The sequence below is a fragment of the Podarcis liolepis genome (genome assembly GCF_965112155.1).
Source record: "Podarcis liolepis genome assembly, chromosome: 6".
Classification (NCBI taxonomy): Eukaryota; Metazoa; Chordata; class Lepidosauria; order Squamata; family Lacertidae; genus Podarcis; species Podarcis liolepis.
Window position 1 is genome coordinate 90,487,779 of NC_139559.1, and position 22,859 is coordinate 90,510,637.

Sequence of the window (22,859 nt, forward strand, 5' to 3'; positions counted from 1 at the left end):
CAAAGCTGGTGAAATTTGAAATAAGGATTCAAAAAGATGGAAACTGTCCATTCTGAGCTGGGCCCAGACCCTTCTGAATTTGGTCTAGCTGGAAATGGGTTTTGCCAGCCATTCCTACTGGCCTCATTCTCTCCCCAGCCCTATTCCCAAGCAAATAAACCTGGCCTTTGAGAAGAAGAGGGGGGAATCTAACAGCAAGAAGAGCTTAAAAGTGGCAGGCAAAACCTTGTAGTTGGAAATGATATTTCTGAGCATACTTACCAGAGTTCATGAAATTCAAAGTTTCCTTTACCTCTTGAATTTAATTGCCATTTACTTTCTCCTGCCTCTGGTGTATGGGGCCAGACTGAAGTGGAGATTAAGTGTCCGCTTCAGCTGGTGTCAACTACAAAATAATAACACAAAATTTTGCAAAATTATATGGCCATCAGAGTAATGTAAATGTTTAGCATTTCCTTTTACATTCCCCTGCCTTTGGGGCCACTTACTGATGATCTCCATTCTACACTATGAGAATGAGCAAAGGAGGGAAAAGTAAAGAAATGGCTATAGATCAACATCTTTATGATGTTGGAATGTCATATTCTGTGCAACTATTGGCACAACATCTGCGAGTTAATTATTTTAATAGCTGCAGCACCAAGTACAGTGGTACCTTGGTAGCTGAACGGCTTAGTTGTCAAACAAATTGGCTCCCAAACTCGGAAGTGAGTGTTCCAGTTTGCGAACGTTTTTTGGAAGCCGAACGTCGGACACGGCTTCCGATTGAGTGCAGGAAGCCTTGGTTTTCAAACCATTTCGGGAGTCGAATGGACTCCTGGAACGGATTAAATTCGGGAACCAAGGTACCACTGTAGTGAGTTGTATGCAGGAATGGACTATTACAGATAAGATTCACATATCCCTCTGTGGCAGGTGCAATCATGAGACTGGAAACCGGTTGTCAAGCCTTTAGGTATGTGGTCCTGAAAGCGAAGTTATGGCTATGGCTCAAGCTCTGTTTCAGACCGGTGGGTTTGGCCCCCTTGATTCTGAGGGATAACTTTGAATCTTCATGGGAAGGGGAGATAGTGGAGGAAGTGCAGAAGTGCGGGTTGTCCTCCCTTTATATAGAGTCCATGACGTATAGCCACGCCAAGGCAGTGATCGCTCAAAGATTAAGGGATATTGCCAGACAGGAGGACATAGCCCGTGTGAAACCTGGGTTGTTTCTGGGGGAGCAGTTGTATCGGGCTGCTCCAGCTCGCTACCTGGCGGATATCCACTATGTGGAATACCGCAGACTATTTACTGCGGCTAGGCTGAATGTTCTTGACTCGGCGGTTCTGAAGGGAAGATATGGAGGAGTCCCATATGACCAGAGATTATGCCACTGTGCATTGGGTGAGGTAGAATCCACAGAGCACATTTTACTGAGCTGTCCCATCTACAACAATTTAAGACAGTATCTTATAACTCCATACTTACCCCAGCTCAGTTCCCGACAAATAGGAAAGCAGACAGCATATCTGCTAAATAAGTCTTCTGGGAAAACAACTTTGTCAGTGGCTAAATTTCTTTTCCTGGCACTCAAGCGTCGGAAACGTATAACTGAAAGCCTTGATGTGGGTTATCTGTGAGAGGTCTAGTACTGTGGCCCTACCTTATTTATGTACCCCTATGATGTTATAGTTTATAATTATTGTGTAATGTTTTATTTCTGACTATCGGTCGAATAAAGGAAATTGATTGATTGATTCACATATCACCTCAGAATACAACACTGTTTCAAGGGAATCAATTCCCACAAGTCTCAATTCATACACTGAATACCCAACTGATTAAAATTCATATCATAATATTGCATTTTTGAACTGGCCCCCAGACGCCTGTCTTGATCTCAGAATACTTTCCATGCCTCATTCTAGTATGTGGCTGCTCTGACATTAGAATAGTATGTGTCTTTGGGCAAATTTTGCCCACTATTTCAAAATGTTTTTGTCTACTGATGGTGACTCTTCATTAAGCATATTTCTGCCAGATTTTAATATTTTATTTTCCTCATTCATGCTCTGTTTGTTGTGTACTAATGTACACAAATGCTTGAATTTTCCTTTTTCCTGCTTAATTTGATTTTTTTTCTACATTAATATTTTTAAATGACCCATCATGGCTTAGGAATGAGGTGGGCAAATTTGCAGCTGTCCTAGACTCCTGGCAAGATATATTGAAAAATAGGTGCTTGGTGCATAAGCAGATTCTGCCCATTCATACTGAGGAACAGGAAACCAGATATCTATACTAGTGGTCTAGATAGAGAACGGGACCAAAAAATGTAAATCAGAAATGGCAGTAGAGAAAGGCGATTGGATGACAAAAGAAAAAGAAAATGCTTAGATATATCAAGTTTGGTCCCTCTGTGCAATTGCTTTGCCATATCTGACAAAGGTGTACTAATAATTGCTTGGCAAATATGTTGCCTTTAATGAATGTCATCATAAAGGCAAATAGGTGGTTTTTTAAAATAAAAAATAATAATGTTTATCTTTTGCAGGTCACTCTTATGGATGCAAATTATGTGATGGATGAGACAATTGGTACAGCGACGTTCCCCATATCTTCTTTGAAAGTGGGAGAGAAGAAAGAGGTCTCACTCATCATCAATAAAGTAGGTTTCAAAATGCCGCTGGTAGAATATCCGTTCCATTGATGTCAGTGGCAAAGCTGGCATTGTGCAGTATTATGGAGGGCTAAGAGTGTCTCTAGTCATTAAAGTATTTCAAATCTGCTCTGCACCTGAAGGCCCCAGTGTGGAAGTCCATAAGCTTCAAAATCAAACTTTTCAGTAGGACTAACAGCAGCCTACTGTAAAATGAATTAAATGCAAAATGCAAGTTAAAAGACAGCAGTAGAACCCAAAACATATAAATACATTGATTCAATGAGTGTATAGAAGCAGTTCTTTTATATAATGTACCCCATGTAGCCATGTCAAACAGTGATATCCTTTTTTAATCATGGTGGAATTTAGTATGACGTGAAGGGTGCTATAAAGCCCTTTCAAACAATAGTAACTTGGCTTACAAGGCTGTTGTGATTTACTTGTACAATGAGACAATGTTATTAACTGTGTTGATCACAGGAAAAGAGCATGATGTGCATTTAAAAAATGATTAAAACTAGATCCTTGTTGCCGTTGGATTAGCTTGGTAATGCTTTCCCAGGAGAGAAAGAGCTTGGGGAAATGGCAAGGCAATTGCAACACTTTTTACCCTATTAGTAATATTACCATTTTCCTTGGTGAAGACTTTATTTCCCACCCGTCTGGCTGGGTTTCCCCAGTCACTCTGGGCAGCTTCCAACAATATATATATATATATATATATATATATATATATATATATATATATATATATATATATATTTGCTTTCGTAGATTTTCACGGGTACAGGAATGTAGGTTTTGGTGTCTTCGGGTGTCTTCCCGTGTAAGAGTTGGGGTGTCTAGGCGACGTTTCGACGAGGTCTCACTCGTCATCTTCAGGCTGGTGCTTTCGGCTTCTTGTTACTGGAACAGAGCAGGATCTCAGTGTTTGAGTTCCTATAAATACTGTTGAGGGGGTGTGGTGTATAGCCTCCAACGTTCTGGGCAGAGAGGAAGTTCCCAGGTTAGTGTGCCTTTTCTTCTTTTGTTCCTTAATTACTTGAGGGATATCTTGAGTGATTTCTTGAGTGATATTCTGAGTACCACTTAGGTGGGTCATTAAGTGTGGATTAGTTGCTAAAGCTTTCGTGTCTTGACCTCTTGAGCTTGTGAAGAGTTTTTCTGAGAAGATGGCTGTACTGCACTTAGTTGTGCTCTGGCTTGGCTTCGTGTATAGGGGCGAGCTGTGGTTTTGTGCCCTGTGCCAGCCAGATCTGTGTAGGGATTGCAGGGGGGTGCAGCATCCGGAGGTGCCACTATGGTTTGGCTACTGGATGGTGTCTGTAATTTATCTGTGGAGAGGGTCTGGGTCTGGCCCCTATACACGAAGCCAAGCCAGAGCACAACTAAGTGCAGTACAGCCATCTTCTCAGAAAAACTCTTCACAAGCTCAAGAGGTCAAGACACGAAAGCTTTAGCAACTAATCCACACTTAATGACCCACCTAAGTGGTACTCAGAATATCACTCAAGAAATCACTCAAGATATCCCTCAAGTAATTAAGGAACAAAAGAAGAAAAGGCACACTAACCTGGGAACTTCCTCTCTGCCCAGAACGTTGGAGGCTATACACCACACCCCCTCAACAGTATTTATAGGAACTCAAACACTGAGATCCTGCTCTGTTCCAGTAACAAGAAGCCGAAAGCACCAGCCTGAAGATGACGAGTGAGACCTCGTCGAAACGTCGCCTAGACACCCCAACTCTTACACGGGAAGACACCCGAAGACACCAAAACCTACATATATATATATATATATATATATACACATTAAAACATCAGTCATTGAAAAAATCCCTAAACAGGGCTGCCTTCAGATGTCTTCTAAACGTCAGATAGTTGTTAATTTCTTTGACAACTGATTGGGGGGGGGTGTTCCACAGGGCGGGTGCCGCTACCAAGAAGGCCCTCTGCCTGGTTCCCTGTAACCTCACTTCTCGCAGTGCGGGAACCCCCAGAAGGCCCTCAGCACTTGACCTCAGTGTTTGGGCTGAATGATGGGGGTGGAGACGCTCCCTCAGGTATACTGGGCTGAGGCCATTTAGGGCTTCAAATGTCAGCACCAACACTTTGAATTGTGCTCGGAAACGTACTCAGAGCCAGTGAAGATCCTTTATATATATAGTCCCGGTGGCCACTTCCAGTCACCAGTCTAGCTGCCACATTCTGGATTAGTTGTAGTTTCCAAGTCATCTTCAATGGTAGCCCCACATAGAGCGCATTGCAGTAGTCCAAGCGGGAGATAACTAGAGCATGCACCACTCCTGCGAGACAGTCTGCGGGCAGGTAGGGTCTCAGCCTGTGTACCAGACGGAGCTGGTAGGCAGCTGCCCTGGACACAGAATTGACCTGCGCCTCCATGGACAGCTGTGAGTCCAAAATGGCTCCTAGGCTGTGCACCTGGTCCTTCAGGGGCACAATTGCCCCATTCAGGACCAGGGAATCCCCCATACCCGCCTGCCCCCTGTCCCCCCAAAACAGTACTTCTGTCTTGTCAGGATTCAACCTCAGTCTGTTAGCCGCCATCCTAATAACCACCACTGAGAAGGTTGATATGGGGGAAGGCACACTTCTAAAATGTCCGTGGAAGAGAGAAGGGCGATATTTATTTTTATGATCAGCACTATCAATATATATGGTGCTTTCAGGAGCTGGGCAGACCAAAAGAAGAAAAAAGACTTTATTTTTGCCACCCAGGGAGAAACAATTGGCCTGGAGCCAGGCTTCTTGTTTGGCTCACCACTTGGCAAAGAGAGCTGGAGGGGAATCTAAGTTAAGCACACAGGAAGGGAGGATCTGTCGGCTGGCTTTTCGTTTGTGGTTTGCCTCTAATTATGTCTCCTTAGTGCTAAATATTTTTAAGGAGTTGGGAGCAGATGGAGCTGGGGAAAATTATCCACAAAGGGAAGAGGGCTGTGGACGAAGTCGGTCCAAGACACTTGGCTGCCCGAGGCGGAAGAAGTCAACCTTTTCTTCTGTAAACTTTCTTGGGGGTGTCTTGTTTAAAGGCACCAAACAAGCAAATGACCCAACAAGAGCAGAGAAGGTGGTCCAAGTTAAGGTGGTGCTGTATTTACAGTAGTAAATGGATACAGTGGTGCCTTGATTCTCAAACGCTTTGGTATTCAAAACAGCTTGGAACCCAAACACTGCAAACCCGGAAGTGTTCTGGTTTGCGAACTTTTTCGGGAGCTGAACGTGCTCCGTTTTGAGTGTCACGCTTCCGATTTGAGTGCCACACGTCCGTTTTGAGTGTTACGCTGAGGTTTGTCTGTTTTTGCAATTCATTTTGCATTTTTGTTTTCGCGGCTCTTTTTGTTTTGTTTTTGTGACTGTGTGGAACCCAGTTCAGCTACTGGTGGATTGATTATGCGACTGCAGTACACTGTTTATTGCTTTCGTTTTATGGACCGATGGTCTCGTTAGATAGTAAAATTCATGTTAAATTGCTGTTTTAGGGGTTGTTTTTAAAAGTCAGGAACGGATTAATCCGTTTTGCATTACCTTCTATGGGAAAGTGCACCTTGGTTTTGGAACACTTTGGTTTTGGAACGGACTTCCGGAACAGATTAAGTTTGAGAACCAAGGTACCACTGTATAGTGAAAGTAAGGTGAATTGTAGAAGTTAAAGAGGGTATTTTGCAGCAGTTTAGGATTAAAGCAGTGTCCTGAAAGTTGTAAGGCCGCTACACCAGGTGATGGTTTCAGGAACAGGTGACAGGAAAGGTTAGCAGTACAAAGCCACCAGGGCAGGAAAGATGAAGAGCAGTAGGGCAGTGTTTCCCAACCGGTGTTCCGCGGCACACTAGTGTGCCGTGAGACGTTGGCTGGTGTGCCGTGGGAGGGAGGCGGGCGAGTCGGGCGGTGAGAGGCGGCGGCGGCGAGGATCCGCGTCGAGCCGGGGGCGGCTCCGCGGTGGTGGTGCCGAGGTTTCTCTCTCCATTCTCCCCTCACACACACACACAGGAAATAACACAGGATCAGCTGACAGGACCCAGCCAATGGGGCGGCGGCGGGGCAGCGCGTGCAAAAGGGAGGAGCGCGAGACAGCGGACGAGGAGGAGGCCGGCATGTCCCGGCAGCAGCAGCAACAACAGCAGCAGCAACTCCCGGCGACGGCTCCTCAAGCCCCGGGCAACCCTACTCCCTCACCGGCCTCGGCCGCCCTCCTGCTCCACCCGCCGCCGCCCCCTCCTCCGCCCGCTATCGCCGCCACCACCACAACAGCCGCCGCCGCCTCAGCTGCCGCCGTCCCTCAGTCCCTCGCTTTGCTGCCTCCTCCCCCCCCACCCCCAAAGCTTGGAGGTTCCCCGGCAAGGGGGAGGGAAAAAATTGAAAACTTACACTTTCGTGCGTCCCTCCCGGCGTGACGCTGCGCGCTGACGTCACGGGGCTGTAATGGTGGTGTGCTGCGAGATTTTTTTCATCAAACAAGTGTGCCTTTGCCCAAAAAAGGTTGGGAAACACTGCAGTAGGGAGTTCAGTGCTGTACACGCACACCAATGGAAGCGTGACATGCACTGCCACCCCTTTTCTCTAGCCACTCCTGCATTGTCATAATAATAATAATAATAATAATAATAATTAATAATAATAATTTTATTATTTATACCCCTCTCATCTGCTGGGGTTTTCCCAGCCACTCTGGGCGGCTTCCAACAGAATATTAATAACATGACAAAACATCAAACCTTAAAAACTTCCCTAAACAGGACTGCCTTCAGATGCCTTCTAAAAGTCAAATAGTTGTTTATTTACTTGGCATCTGATGGGAGGGCATTCCACATGGCAGGTGCCACTACTGAGAAGGCCCTCTGCCTGGTTCCCTGTAACTTCGCTTCTCGCAGTGCGGGAACTGCCAGAAGGCCCTCGGAGCTGGACCTCAGTGTCCAGGCTGAACGATGGGGGTGAAGTAACCTACAAGCTTTGGTGTGTTTCTTTAAACTTGCTGGAGTTCTGTCTAGCCATTGTGAGAAACAGGACCTTTGGGTCTGATCCTATGAGGGTTTTATTTTTAATCTTACTTAGTAGCCCTCTTAAGTTCTGTACTTTCTGAAAGTTTCTGTCATTCCATAGCTTAATTAATTGCATCGTTGAGTAAACTACATTTTTTTGTTGTGGGTTATCATTTAACTGCAAAGAAAGACCATGAGCATTCCACACAAGAATCTGATCCTATTGTAACTTGTCTTGTTTAGGTCATTACCGTTACTTTGGAGGTATCTCTTGAAGTTTGGTAAGTCATCTTGATGCAACAAAAACAGAAAGTTAGAGATTTCAGAAGCAGTGTGGTTTTGAGAGTAGGTTTTGGTTGTTGTTGCCTTGCTATGTTTTGTAAATTTAAGTGTGAAACTGTAAAATTAACTGTGTAGAGCTAACTGTTAGAATAACTTAGCATTGAAAATATCAGGTAGGAAGTTCGTACAGTGGTGCCCCGCAAAACGAATGCCTCGCAAGACGGAAAACTCGCTAGACGAAAGAGTTTTCCGTTTTGGAGGTGCTTCGCAAAACGAATTTCCCATGGGCTTGCTTCGCAAGATGACAATGTCTTGCGAGTTCCTGCTGGGTTTTTTTCCTTCCCCCTCCCCTTTTTCTAAGCCGCTAAGCCGCTTATCAGCTGATCCGATCAGCAGATAAGCCGCTAAAAGCCGCTAATAGCGCTAATAGCGCTAATCCACTAATCCGTCAATGGGCTTGCTTCGCAAGGCGAAAAAGCCGCTAGACAAAGAGAATCACAGAACGGATTCTTTTCGTCTTGCGAGGCACCACTGTATTATCCAGCAAGCCCCATTAATCTTCAGGGGAGGCATTTGAACATGTGCTTAATTATCCCACTTATTTAAACTGGTGGGATTCAAATGTACCATACTAGATTCTAAGCAATATTTGCAATATTCTAAAAATGTTGCAGATTTTGGGTACATAAAACTAGAAAGCCTGGAAATCTGCTAGACTATAACCTTTCTGCAGAACACAGAATATGACTTCTAACGTACAGTTCAAGTTTAAAGGGCAAATGTCTAGTTTTCATGGCGGTTGCTGTTTTTTCTTCTTTTAAAACACAGAGGGAACAAGTAAACACAGTTAAATGCGCTTGGCCCATTGATTTTAATAGGATTAAAGATGGTTAACTGTCTTTGTGTTGGGAAAATAAAGTCTAAATGAAGTCTCTTGGTGGTCGCAGAGTAGAGTATCAGCAACTATCAGCCACTCCCATATAAAAATTTACAACAGCACTGACATATAATTGCCATTAGTTATCATAGTCAGTTCCACATTGCAAGTGTCATTACAACCCTGCCAATGATTTTAACTGTTTACAGTGGGTTTTTAAAAAAATAAATTAAGAATTTTACTCCGATCTTTAAAAAATCCTTGATCTTCCTGGTTTCTGATCTTCCCCGCCAGTTTCACCATCTCTGCATATTCCATCAGTTTCATCTGCCATTCTTCTTTTATTGTTACTTCTCCTTCTTTCCTTCTCTGGGCTAGTAGCATTCTCACTGCTGTTGTTGCATACATAAAAAGTATTTTATCCTCTTTTGGTAACTCTTCAGCTGTTAATACCTCACAAAAGGGCTTCTGGTTTCTTAACAAATGTATTCTTAAACATTTTCTTTAATTCATTATATATAATTTCCCAGAAAGCCTATACATGTCCACCGCATATGATAAAAACAAATTTGAACTTGTTTTATACATTTTTGCAATTTTACTTGGTGTTATACAGGCATAGGCAAACTCCAGCCCTCCAGATGTTTGGGACTACAATTCCCATCATCCCTAGCTAACAGGACCAGTGGTCAAGGATGATGGGAATTGTAGTCCCAGACATCTGGAGGGCTGGTGTTTGTCGATGCCTGGTGTTAAATATCATTGGTACATCATTTTCATATAATTTCATGCTGTAAAACTTCTCTGTTTTTTGCCCGGCAGCTCATCAACAGACCTTCGTTTCAGCATGGCACTGTGTGATGAGGAAAAGTCTTTCCGAGAGCAGCGGAAAACTAAAGTAATGCACCATCTGAACAATTTCCTGGGGACAGACCTCACCTCTACGCGTGATGTAAGTTTGGAAGGCTCATGTCAGTAGCTAAGATGGCTGTTGCTGTCAGAATATCAGTAGTGAATTTTTTTAATGCAAAAACTCATAAAACAACAAAGTTCCACAATGAAAATAAAAAAATTCCTTCCAGTAGCACCTTAAAGACCAACTAAGTTAGTTCTTGGTATGAGCTTTCGTGTGCATGCACACTTCTTCATTCCACAATGAAGTTACTGAACAGGTGTGTCTGTAGTCCAGACTGTTAAAATACCACAACAGCATATCTGGTGCTGAGCATATTTACTCAGCTGGCTTTGTTAATGCTTGACTTTGAGATTTATTCTCTGTTCCTGCTATCTATAGTCTTGCAGTTTCTTGTTTTAAAGTTCAACACACTCATTTTCGAGCCTCTGCTGGCAAAATCTGGATGCTAGGATTTGTTTTCTGGAAGTTGTCGCATGTTTGAGACTTTATTTTAATCTTAATTTTAAACAATTAGACCAGTCTCTCTCTCCCTCCCACCCTCATTTTTATTTTTCCTTTAGGCTTAGGAGAGTGGGAATCTTAGTTTAGATGGTATGATATCTAATGTAGCATCAGACTCTTTTGTATAAACCTGAAAAAGTGACTGTGGACCACCAAAAAGGGCAGAACGACTGTGGGAGTTGAGGAGAAAGCAGTATCTAAATAGGATCAGATTGTTCAGTTGAGTCAGAAGCAAAACTGCTGTCAGAGGTGTACCAGTCAAATAATGTTGGCAGCTTGTTTTAATTCTAAGGGACCCCTGACCATTAGGTCCAGTCGTGACCGACTCTGGGGTTGTGGTGCTCATCTCGCTTTATTGGCCGAGGGAGCCGGCGTACAGCTTCTGGGTCATGTGGCCAGCATGACTAAGCCGCTTCTGGCAAACCAGAGCAGTGCACAGAAACGCCGTTTACCTTCCCGCCGGAGTGGTACCTATTTATCTACTTGCACTTTGACGTGCTTTTGAACTGCTAGGTTGGCAGGAGCAGGGACCGAGCAACGGGATTCAAACTGCCGACCTTCTGATCGGCGAGTCCTAGGCTCTGTGGTTTAACCCACAGTGCCACCCGCGTCCCTATGTTTTAATTCTGCAGCACCATAAATGTATAATTTGATTTACAAAGTAACATAAAGAGGGGTTTGCTATGTATTTCCACTCTAAGGAGCTTACATTGTAAATTTTGACAGCAGGGAGGGCAACAGAAAATGGAAGGGTGAGGCATGGATAGAAAAGAAGAATGGAAGAGAATGTTTTTATTTGAAGCTGAGGAATATAGTTCTCACTGACCCACGGTCTTTCTCAGAGGTGATTTTATTGCCTCTAGGTGATCCAGAAACTATCTAGGTCTGTAGGAACAAAAGAATTTCAGTAGACATAATATTTCAGTGTTATGTTGTAAATAAAATTTCCAATAAAAATTCATTAAAAAAAAATTCAGTAGACAGATAAACTAAGCCACACACATTGAATGTTTAAAAACCCATCTTTATTGTATGCTTATCCAGGTACCGGTGATTGCAATATTGGGATCTGGTGGTGGATTCCGTGCCACAGTGGGGTTTGCTGGGGTGATGAAAGCTCTGTATGAATCTGGAATTCTGGACTGTGCAACATATATCGCTGGCTTATCTGGATCCACATGGTATGTTTCCCCACTGAACTGTCCTCATCTCAACTTTCTTATATAATAATAACTTCCTTCAAATCTCATTCTTTCTATGTAGGTCAAGGTATGAAAAGTTGAAATAGTTTTGAATAGGAACATCCTGAGTTCCTTATCTGCAGATCCTGTTAACCAGGTTGCAGGAATGGAAACCAATGCAGAAGCAAATTCCTTTTCAGTTAATAGTTGACGGAGCGTCTGGCTTGTGCCTCTAGGCCAGTGATGGCCAAACGTGGCCTTCCAGCTGTTTTGGGACTACAGTTCCCATCATCCCTAACCACTGGTCCTGTTAGCTAGGGATGGTGGGAGTTGTAGCCCAAAAACAGCTGGAGGGCCACGTTTGGCCATCACTGCTCTAGGCTCTTCTGGTGCTTTGATTCTGTGATTTTAAAATACTTTCTGAATGAATGAAATTTTAAAAAGGGATTTTTTTAAATGGGTTTGTGGCAGTCATCTCGCTTTTCAGGCTGATGGAGCTGGCGTTTGTCCGCAGACAGCTTCCCAGGTCATGTGGCCAGCATGACTAAACCATTACTGGCGCAGTCCGCAATGGGTGCCAGAGCACACGGAAACGCCATTTACTTTCCCACTGCAGTGGTACCTATTTATCTACTTGCCCTGGCGTGCTTTCAAACTGCTAGGTTGGCAGGAGCTCGGACAGAGCAACGAGAGCTCCCCCCTTTGCATGGATTCAAACTGCCGACCTTCTGATCGGCAAGCCCAAGAGGCTCAGTGGTTTAGACCACAGCACCAGCGACGTCCCTACATGACTGAAATATTGCAGCGTAGGAAATTTTGTAATTTCATCTTCAGATGAAACAGAACCCCCCCCCCCAATAAGTTTGCTCCTGATTCATATATTTTACAGTATATCGTTTCTCTTGCCATCTTAAATCATCCGGAGGGTGGAGTTAATCAATATTTTTATCCGGAGGGTGGAGTTAATCAATATTCAATATTTTTACCTTGGTTCTGAAACATCTTCAGCTGCTGGTGGAAATGATTACAGATGTTCACTCTAAACATGGTTGTGGCCATTTGCAGGTATATGTCAAGCTTGTACTCTCACCCAGATTTTCCAGTAAAAGGACCAAAGGAGATAAATGAGGAGCTGAAGAACTGTGTCAGTCACAACCCATTAAAACTGCTCACTCCTCAGAAAGTAAAGCGATATATTGAAGCATTATGGAAAAAGAAGAGGTCTGGGCAGCCTGTTACATTTACAGATATCTTTGGAATGTTGATTGGAGAAACTCTCATCCAAAATGTAAGTTTGCAAATAAAACTTGGAGGTAGGCGCAGGTTTTACTGTAGCACGGTCAAAAATCTTTTGGGCCGATCAGTTTACTTTTTGCTTTTCAAATCAGTACATCTATCTGTGGTTTTGTATGTGTGATGTTGAGTTTTGTATTATGAGCTTATTTCTCTCTCAAACCTTCAAAAGAATTCACAAAGTCCACATATTTATTTATCGAGACTCTCCCACAGTTTTTTTTTTTTTACGCCTTATAATAATGTTACAATAGATAAACAATTTGTGTAACTTCAGTGTCCATTGAGGCAGTGTCTGCTGGTCAAGCCCACAAGTATGGTATAAAATTCTGTTATGTTGCAGTTCTAAAACAACATTTGTTTATGATGCAAACATTTCTGTGGAGATGGAAAAAGGTGCCCCAGCAGCTCAAGTCTGCTTTGTGCAAAATCTTTTCGCTCTTTGACACTGCTGAAATATTTCAAAATTTGCCTTGGTCTTGAAGTTTTGCTTATGGAATGTTCTATGACGATCTGGTGTATAATTGGTGCTTTAATGCGCTCTATGTGGGGCTACCTTTGAAGGTGACCCGGAAACTGCAATTAATCCAGAATGCGGCAGCTAGACTGGTGACTGGGAGTGGCCGCTGGGACCACATAACACCGGTCCTGAGAGATCTGCATTGGCTCCCAGTACATTTCGAGCACAATTCAAAGTGTTGGTGCTGACTTTTAAAGCCCTAAACGGCCTCGGTCCAGTATACCTGAAGGAGCGTCTCCACCCCCATCGTTCAGCCCGGACACTGAGGTCCAGCGCTGAGGGCTTCTGGCGGTTCCCTTGTTGCGAGAAGTGAGGTTACAGGGAACCAGACAGAGGGCATTCTCGGTAGTTGCGCCCGCCCTGTGGAACACCCTCCCTTCATGTGAAGGAAATAAGCAGTTATCTTCTTTTTAAAAGACATCTGAAGGCAGCCCTGTTTAGGGAAGTTTTTAATATTTAATGCTGTGTTGTTCTTAACACTTGATTGGAAGCCGCCCAGAGTGGCTGGGGAAACTCAGCCAGATGGGCGGGGTATAAATAATAAATTATTATTATAAATTATTATTTAATGCAGATATAGGATACCTGTGGCCTTCTAGATGACGTTCAGCTCCAATTCCCATCATTCTCAAGTTTTAGTTGCCATCATTCTTAATCCAGTAACATCTGGAGGACCACAGGTTCTCCATTCCTGTTTTAATTACTGTCTTGTTGTTTTAATTAATTAAAACATTAATTAAAATGAGCACTAGCAATTAATCAGCACAATAGTTAATTAAAAAGTCAATTGAAAGTATCTATTTCCTGTTGGACTGAATTGCACATATGCTGTTTTGTAGTTTTATTACTGCTTTAATCTTTGTATATTGTTCAATAATTGATTCTGGGCAATCCTTTTGAGAATAGGGTGGGCTTGCTTGGCTTATTATTATTAATCAAATCTCTATAGCGCTCTTCATCTGAAGATCACAGGGTGGTTTGCAATCTAAAAACAAAAAAATCATACCACAGTAACAAACAAAAACAATCTCCACCCCCAGTGTAGAAGGCAATATAGTTAGCCTGGGGTAAAGGGAATGTTTTTGCATGGCGCTAAGGGACGCGATTGGCGCTGTGGCTTAAACCACAGAGCCTAGGACTTGCTGATCAGAAGGTCGGCGGTTCGAATCCCCGCTACGGGGTGAGCTCCCGTTGCTTGGTCCCTGCTCCTGCCAACCTAGCAGTTTGAAAGCACGTCAAAGTGCAAGTAGATAAATAGGTACCACTCCGGCGGGAAGGTAAACGGTGTTTCCGTGCGCTGCTCTGGTTCGCCAGAAGTGGTTTAGTCATGCTGGCCACATGACCCAGAAGCTGTACACCGGCTCCCTTGGCCAATAAAGCGAGATGAGCGCCGCAACCCCAGAGTTGGTCATGACTGGACCTAATGGTCAGGGGTCCCTTTACCCTTTACCTTTACTATGTAATGAAGGTGCAAGGTGAGCCTCTTGGGACAAGGCCCATTCTTGTGTCGCCACCCTCCAGAACTTTCGTGGAGAAGGCACACGAAGAAGGGACTCAGATGACTACTACAGTGTCCCTATTGGTTCATATGGGGAGAGACAGTTTTTGAGGTATTGCAGTCCTGAGTCATTTAAGATTTTACAGGTCTTAAACCACCACTTTGAATTGGGTCCAGAAACTAATTGGCAGACAGTTTAATTGAGCCAGGATTGACACTATATGCTTAGCAACCTGGTCGCTGAATTCTGCACCGGCTGAAGTTTCCAAACCATCTTCAGAGGCAGCCCGACATACAATGTGTTGCACTAATCAAACTTAAGAAGATGGGGTATAAATAATAAATAATAATAATAATAATAATTAATAATTAGTTTTCTGTGAGTAGTTCTGTTGTCCTCTGCCTTCTTGAACGATTTCACAAAAGCGACCAGATACTAGCTGGATTGCTAACTCTATTCTTTAAATTATTTCTGCTCTCTTTTTCCCCTGTAGAGAATGAACAACACTTTGTCTGATATGAAAGAGAAAATCAACAAAGCACAGTCTGCTTTGCCGCTCTTTACATGCCTCCACGTTAAACCTGATGTATCAGAACTGATGTTTGCAGGTATTCAAATCAAATCATTATATATATGTGTATCTGAATATAGGCCAGATAGAAGGATCAAAACAGCCTTATTTAAGCCACTTCAACTTCATTATTTGTTTCTGCATGTGTCATTTGGCATATCTGATTTAAGCACGTCTGTGGCATTGGCTACTTTTGCCTTCTGGCCCCTCTCATTTTTTTGCCACTGTCCCTGCCATATCCTGGCATGCGTCTCCCAAAAGGAAGGTTCCCTTCCCCTGAACTTAAATAATCCTCTCTGTCCCACTTAGACTAAAAGGTGTGTTTTGAAGAGAAATAATTACTTCTCCTTTCATGAGCTGATCTGTGAATTCTTAGGATTAATCTTGCATTCCTTCTTGGTACTTTTGCTATTCTGTTTAAAAGAACGTTGCTTAGAAAAGCAACGGATAAAGGTATTTGCCAGCTGAGAAGAGTTTTCACAATTTTGGTTGAGTTCCCATTATCCATAATATTTTTTATTCTGAGAGGGCGCTGATCATACCTACGACTGCTCGTAATTACGATGACTCAGACATAATTTAGACCTATTTCTGGAAAGCTGTTGTGAAATTTCAGAGTTTAAAATGGAAACACATGAACTGTATAGGCTGGAACAAAATAGAGTCTACCGTGGCACCTGTTGCAGCAATGGGTTTTGTGGGGACTTGTTCACAGACTTATTTTCACCTATTAATCTGTAAATATCTTCCCCCCACCCCAATTTCACTCACACTCTGTGTGGGTGTCATCTATAATTTGCTGAAGGGCATACCATAATAACACAGTAAAGTTCCTGGAAGAACGCAGAAAAAGATGAAAAGGGAGGTGCAAGGAGGTGCAAAATGAGCTGAGGAAAATAGCAGTGTCTGCTTGCCTTAGTGCAGGCAAGAATCTGGCTGAATATAGAGGTTGGCATGCAGTTCGAAAGCACGCCAGTGCAAGTAGATAAATAAGTACCACTGTGGTGGGAAGGTAAACAGCACTTCCATGCGCTCTGGCTTCAGTCATGGTGTCCCCTTGAGCCAGAAGCGGTTTAGTCCTGCTGGCCACATGACCCGGAAAGCTGTCTGTGGACAAACGCCGGCTCCCTTGGCCTGAAGCAAGATGAGCGCCACAACCCCATAGTCACCTTTGACTGGACTTAACCGTGCAGGGGCCCTTTACCGCCCCCCTCTTTTTTTCACTTTACCACGTGGGCTAGTAGTTGTTGGCATATATGAAGTTTGGCAAGGAAAGACAGCAGATGGAAGTCAAGATTTTGTTGAGCCTTGAGAATCTTTTGCACACCTCTTCTGTTCCTGTGCTGTATAAAAGCTCCTCTTCTTCTTCTTCTTCTTCTTCTTCTTCTTCTTCTTCTTCTTGTTAACCAGTGCCCTTTTTATATTTTTCTTTACAGATTGGGTGGAATTCAGTCCCTACGAAATTGGGATGGCTAAATATGGTACCTTTATGACTCCTAATTTGTTCGGCAGCAAATTTTTTATGGGAACGGTAGTGGATAAATATAAAGAAAACCCTTTGCATTTCTTAATGGGTAAGTAATTGAGTGGATATGTGAGCATTGCCAGAAAGTGAACAATACCTAAGCATCTACCAATATCTTAACAACAATAGGAGGGGGGACAGGTGGTGGTTATTATGATGGCGGCTAACAGATTGAGGTTAAATCCTGACAAGACAGAAGTACTGTTTTGGGGGGACCGGGGGCAGGCGGGTGTGGAGGACTTCCAGGTCCTGAATGGGGCAACTGTGCCCCTGAAGGACCAGGTGTGCAGCCTGGGAGTCATTTTGGACTGACAGCTGTCCATGGAGGTGCAGGTCAATTCTGTGTCCAGGGCAGCTGTCTACCAGCTCCATCTGGTACACAGGCTGAGACCCTACCTGTCTGTGGACTGTGTCACCAGAGTGGTGCATGCTGTAGTTATCTCCCGCTTGGACTACCACAATGCACTCTACGTGGGGCTACCTTTGAAGGTGACTTGGAAACTACAACTAATCCAGAATGTGGCAGCTAGACTGTTGACTGGAAGTGGCCTCCGGGACTATATAACACCAGTCCTAAAGGATCTTCACTGGATCCCAGTACATTTCTGAGCACAATTCAAAGTGTTGGTGCTGACCTTTGAAGCCCTAAATGGCCTCGGTCCAGTATATCTGAAGGAGCGTCTCCACCCCCATTGTTCAGCCCAGACACTGAGGTCCAGCGCCGAGGGCCTTCTGGTGGTTCCCTCACTGCGAGAAGCCAAGTTGCAGGGAACCAAGCAGAGGGCCCTGTAGAAGGCCCTCCCACCAGGTGTCAAAGAGAGGAACAACTACCAGACTTTTAGAAGACATCTGAAGGCAGCCCTGTTTAGGGAAGCTTTTAAGGATTAATAGATTATTGTATTTTAATATTCTGTTGAAAGCCGCCCAGAGTGGCTGGGGAAACCCAGCCAGATGGGCGGGGTATAAATAAATTATTATTATTATTATTATTATTATTATTATTATTATTATTATTATTATTATTATTATTAAACAACATTGTTATATTTCATTTTTTTCAGGTGTCTGGGGAAGTGCATTTGCTATATTATTCAACAGAGTCCTTGGAGTTTCTAATTCTCAAAATAAAGGGCCTACAATGGAAGAAGAACTAGGTAATGTTACAACAATAAATTTACAAAGACATTAAACAATAGGTCCAGGACAGAACCCTACAGCACCCCATTTGCGTGTTCAGACCCAGAAACCTCCTCCCAAAATAAATTCAAACTTGACTCAAATTTTGGTTTTGGTTTTTTGGCAGAATTTAGGCCACAACTTTATTGATTACAGAAAGTGACTGGTTGCAGAGGCTCTGGTTCGACTAGCTCCCTGCACCCTTGCAGGTAGCGCTGACCCAGAGCTCTATCATAGGTCAGCCAAGGGTGAACACATGGATAAGCAGAAAGCCAGGAACAGACTAACTCCACCACCCAAATGTCCCCCTGGACTCAGGCACAGGCACAACCCCCTCTCAGGGGTTGACCAAATCATCAAGTCCCTCAATTCCTTTAATGGAATACCCTTCACATCGGGATGGTGAGAGCGTTCTCCCATCCCTATCACCTGAACCAGAGCCTATCTGCAACCTTACAAGTTGTGTCGATTTGCTACGCAGCAGGTGAAATCCAAATGGCAACAGCCAGTCAGCCAAGTGGGGGAAATTCCTGCTGTGCGCCTGTCCCAACGACAGATAACACATGACGGCATAGCAAGGTCAAGCGCAAAGCCCTAAAAGTAGGGAGAGGTGGGCGGGTGTTCTGAATGCACGAGCCGAAAGAGGAGGCTTTGGGTCATGTGCATGGGCATAAATAGGTCCCTCAAACTGTTTGGACTGCGTCCCATTGGCCAGATTGTACCCAGCTACAAGGGACCTACCAATCAGTTGTTGTGGCTGACCAATCGTACCCACCCACAACACAGGGTGTCGGTTTCCAGGTCTCACCGCAATACGTGCCCTCTTTAAGGGAGGACCCAATTTATCACTTTTTTCCAGGATGACCTGGGACCATTCATAAGCACTCTTTTGGTTTGGTCAATCAACCAGCTACAAATCCACCTCACGTTACCTCATTCAGCCCACATTTTACTAACTTCTCTGCAGTAATATCATGGGGGACTTTGTCAGAAGCCATACTGAAATCATTATTCACTAAATCCATAACCTTCCCCTGATCTTCCAAGTTTGTAATTCTGTCATCTCCTTTAAATGTCTGTTGCTTTTCTTTAGGTATTAGCTTTTAGAATGGCTAGAGTAGTGTGAGTAACTGTGAAGCTGGGAAGATTACATGAAAATATGTAAATCTGTCATTGATGCTGATCTACACAGATGTAAATTGCATGAGGGCGTGACTCATAAAAGTCATTGTAATCAAATATACTTGTAAGGAACCTATCTGCTTTTTGGGTGCAGATCTAGTTGAGTTAAACATTCCTTAGTGAATTAATAGAACCATTTAATATTCAGCCTACCGAGTCTGAGACTGTTTCATAAGGATCTTTTGAGATAATTTAGGAAGAGTTTCTGAGACAAGCAGAGATTTTTCTAGGGTCAGTAAAAAGCAACGGTCTGTTTCAGACATTCGCTCTTGGTTTCAGAATGAATGTTTTTGGAGTTGGGAATGAGAGTAAGGGCCACACATGCCTTACTTAACTCCTCCCCTCTTTAATTCCTCCAGTCTGGTTTGTTTTAAACCACAGTTTCCAGTTGTATACAAAACGAGAAACCCTGGCTTAATGTCTTTTAACCTGGCTTAATATCCTAGTTATCAGACGCCAGTACAAATACACTATTTCATCTTTATCAAAGGGGATGCTGCTGCGGGAAAGACCCAAACCAGAGGCAGAGTTTAGGAAGCACTTCCCTCTGCTGATGCTTTTTGAGCTTGGTCCATTTGTTACCTCAGCAAGGTGGTTGCTTCCCATGGCTGGCTTCTATGTTCCCAAGGTGAGATACAGAAATTTCTTGTTTCGTGGTCCACATTGTGTAGGTTGCTTCTCCTATCAGCAGCCCCTACGGAAGGGAGAAGGACTGATAGGACGCGGCCTACTCACATGTGAAGGTGCTTTTATTTGTTACAGAGGGTAATGTGGGAGCCAGACATGGGGCAGTGGTTTTGTGGCAGTAACGACAATACCAAGGTAATGTAGAAACTCGACCTTGATGTGGTTCTGAGAGGCAAGTTTGAAGAGTTCAGCGATAGGGTGAAGTCAAGAAGAGGCTGAGAGGGGAGTCTTTGCCTACTGGCACTTTTGTAAGAGCTCTTTTTATGGATCATAATATGATATTTTGGCAGCATATGCTTCAGGAAGCGCTTGTCTCCTTGATATTCCAATTTCCTTGTTGTCAACTATGCAGCCTTTTGAGTAAAGAGGAGGGTAACAAAATGCCCCCCCCCCCCCGGAAGCATTCAAAGCAAGCCAATCCTAAACCACCATGTTGTATTTGTATTACAGTGGTACCTCGGGTTACATACACTTCAGGTTACAGACGCTTCAGGTTACAGTCTCCGCTAACCCAGAAATAGTACCTCGGGTTAAGAACTTTGCTTCAGAATGAGAACAGAAATCAATCTGGTGGCGGCACAGCAGCAGCGGGAGGCCCCATTAGCTAAAGTGGTGCTTCAGGTTAAGAACAGTTTCAGGTTAAGAACGGACCTCTGGAACGAATTAAGTACTTAACCTGAGGTATCACTGTAGTCTGGAAAGCCAACATGTTGTACATTAGGCTGGCGACTGTCATATAATGCAAGTTAGCCGTGTTTTTCTGCTCAAGCTTAAATTAGTGTTCTTCTCTGCTTGTATGTTTTGAATTTGGTAGTGTGGGAAGAAAAACGGAGGCCTCGTCAGTTGGTCAGGAAAAAAGTAGTTTTGAAACATATTAATCTCTTGTTTAACTTCCTTCAAAAGACAGTGCTCTGTATTGTAGTTTTAACCCTAGAGATCTCCAAGTGTCCTTTAGCTTGGCGATCTGCTGGTTTTATGGATGTGGAAAATCCTTTTGTCATAAAGTTAGCTTCAGATCGTTTATTGTTTTATTCCAGCGTTACTCTCTCCTCCCAAGAACTTGTGCAGCTCCTTTGATTGCCATTTTACCAACCCAGCCATTTAAGGTACCAAAATCTTCCTTTGTTTATTTCCACAGAAAATATCAGGATGCGGCACCTAGTGAGCAACGATTCAGACAGCGATGATGAGTCACAGGGACCAAAAGGTAAGAAAGGTCACCAGATGTGATACTTCATACAACTATTTTTACTGGCGTGTCCCAATAAAGCAAGGCATAATGAAAAGGAGAAAATTCAGGTGGTATTTAGGACCTGAGAAAGGAATAGTCGGCTTTTTGATTAACTATTTCCTGGTGCTTCATAAAGTTAGGGAAGGTGGAGGTGGTTGGGTGGTGTCTGTGTGTGTGTTAAGATGAAATGTGAGACCTTTTTTGGTAGCAGAGCAGAACACAGTGGCACCTTGGTTCTCAAACTTAATCCGTTCCGGAAGTCCATTCCAGAACCAAAGCGTTCCAGAACCAAGGTTCGCTTTCCCACAGAAAGTAACGCAAAACGGATTAATCCGTTCTGGACTTGTAAAAACAACCTCTGAAACATCAATTTAACACGAATTTTACTATCTAACGAGACCATTGTTCCTATCCATATAATGAAAGCAATAAACAATGTACTGCAGCCACACAGTCAATCAGTAGCTGAACTGGGTTCCACATAGTCACAAAAACAAAACAAGAAAGAGCCGCAAAAACGCAAAATAAATAGCAAAAACAGACAGACCCTCAGCGTAACACTCAAAACGGAAGTGTGGCACTCAATCAGAAGCATAACACTCAAAATGGAGCACGTTTGGCTTCCCAAAAAAAGCTCGCAAACTGGAACACTTACCGTATTTTTCGCCCCATAGGGCGCACCACCCCATAGGGCGCACCTTGGGTTTTTTTTTGGGGGGGGGGAATAATGAGGGAGGGGAAATCCCCCCCCCCCCGCGAAGCCCGGGAATGCAGGCAGCTCTGCGCAACCCTTGGGAGACCGGCGCGACTTCACACCGACTTCACACAGAGCTTCCTGAAGCCTGGAGAGCGAGAGGGGTCGGTGCGCACCGACCCCTCTCGCTCGCCAGGCTTCAACGAAAGCCTGCATTCGCCCCATAGGATGCACACACATTTTCCCTTCATTTTTGGAGGGGAAAAGTGCGTCCTATAGGGCGAAAAATACGGTACTTCCGGGTTTGCAATGTTTCAGTTCCAAGGTGGTTGAGTACCAAGGCGTTTGAGAACCATGGAGCTGTTCTTCTGTGAAGGAGACCTGACCTCTGCCCCATTTCCTGGGGTTTCAGGGGTGCAGTAACTATTGACCAGCCAAGGCGCTCCATGTTCCTAAGCCAGTCCATTGCCGTGTGAAGCCTGGAGGTCTCCTCACTTTCCATCTTGCAGAACTTTGGATACAGCAGTGACTCCAACTAATTTTTGAAATAGTCGAAGTCACTTTGTGAATCACATGTTCTTGTTGACGAACCAGGCTGTGGTTCATTAGAAACGTCTGGGGTATTTATGAAACCTGGAATGAGAGTTCTCTTTACGGTCAAAGGAGAGCCCACCCTTCTGAACAATGTTGGGCAGGGACAGTATGGCTCTGAGCATGTTATGCCTTCCAGGGGAACATTAAGACTTGCGTGTGCCTCTCTCAATTACATCAGTAACAAAAAAGCTCAGCTTGGGCAGATAAGATCTCCCTTTTGGCCAGACGGTTTCCCTTTCTACTTTTCCACATGCAAATCAGTTCCATTTTCTCACAACTACTCTGGTCATGGAAGATTTTTCCTTATGGCATATCAGTAAAGTGAGGAAAAGGAGTCTTCCTTCCTTTTAAGATAGAAGCAGATTAGTATGTCCTTTATTGTGGGGAAGGTACAGGGGAGTACCATACGCCCAGAGAACCTGTCATTGTGCCATGGGTGTGGTTGAGTCCACCGAACACATTCTCTTGACTTGCCCTTCTTATGCAGAGC

The 22,859-nt window shown here is 43.8% G+C and overlaps 1 protein-coding gene across 1 annotated transcript in view; it reads left to right on the forward strand.

Moving 5' to 3' along the window:
* The window catches only part of PLA2G4A (phospholipase A2 group IVA), an 83,511-nt gene that overhangs the window by 49,051 nt on the left and 11,601 nt on the right, over positions 1 to 22,859 (forward strand). The window contains exons 5-13 of the mRNA XM_083506783.1: positions 2,534 to 2,647; positions 7,884 to 7,921; positions 9,622 to 9,751; positions 11,261 to 11,397; positions 12,463 to 12,685; positions 15,203 to 15,317; positions 16,717 to 16,854; positions 17,867 to 17,959; positions 20,989 to 21,057. Of these exons, the coding sequence (XP_083362909.1) occupies positions 2,534 to 2,647; positions 7,884 to 7,921; positions 9,622 to 9,751; positions 11,261 to 11,397; positions 12,463 to 12,685; positions 15,203 to 15,317; positions 16,717 to 16,854; positions 17,867 to 17,959; positions 20,989 to 21,057 (1,057 nt within the window). The remainder of the gene's footprint in view (positions 1 to 2,533; positions 2,648 to 7,883; positions 7,922 to 9,621; positions 9,752 to 11,260; positions 11,398 to 12,462; positions 12,686 to 15,202; positions 15,318 to 16,716; positions 16,855 to 17,866; positions 17,960 to 20,988; positions 21,058 to 22,859) is intronic.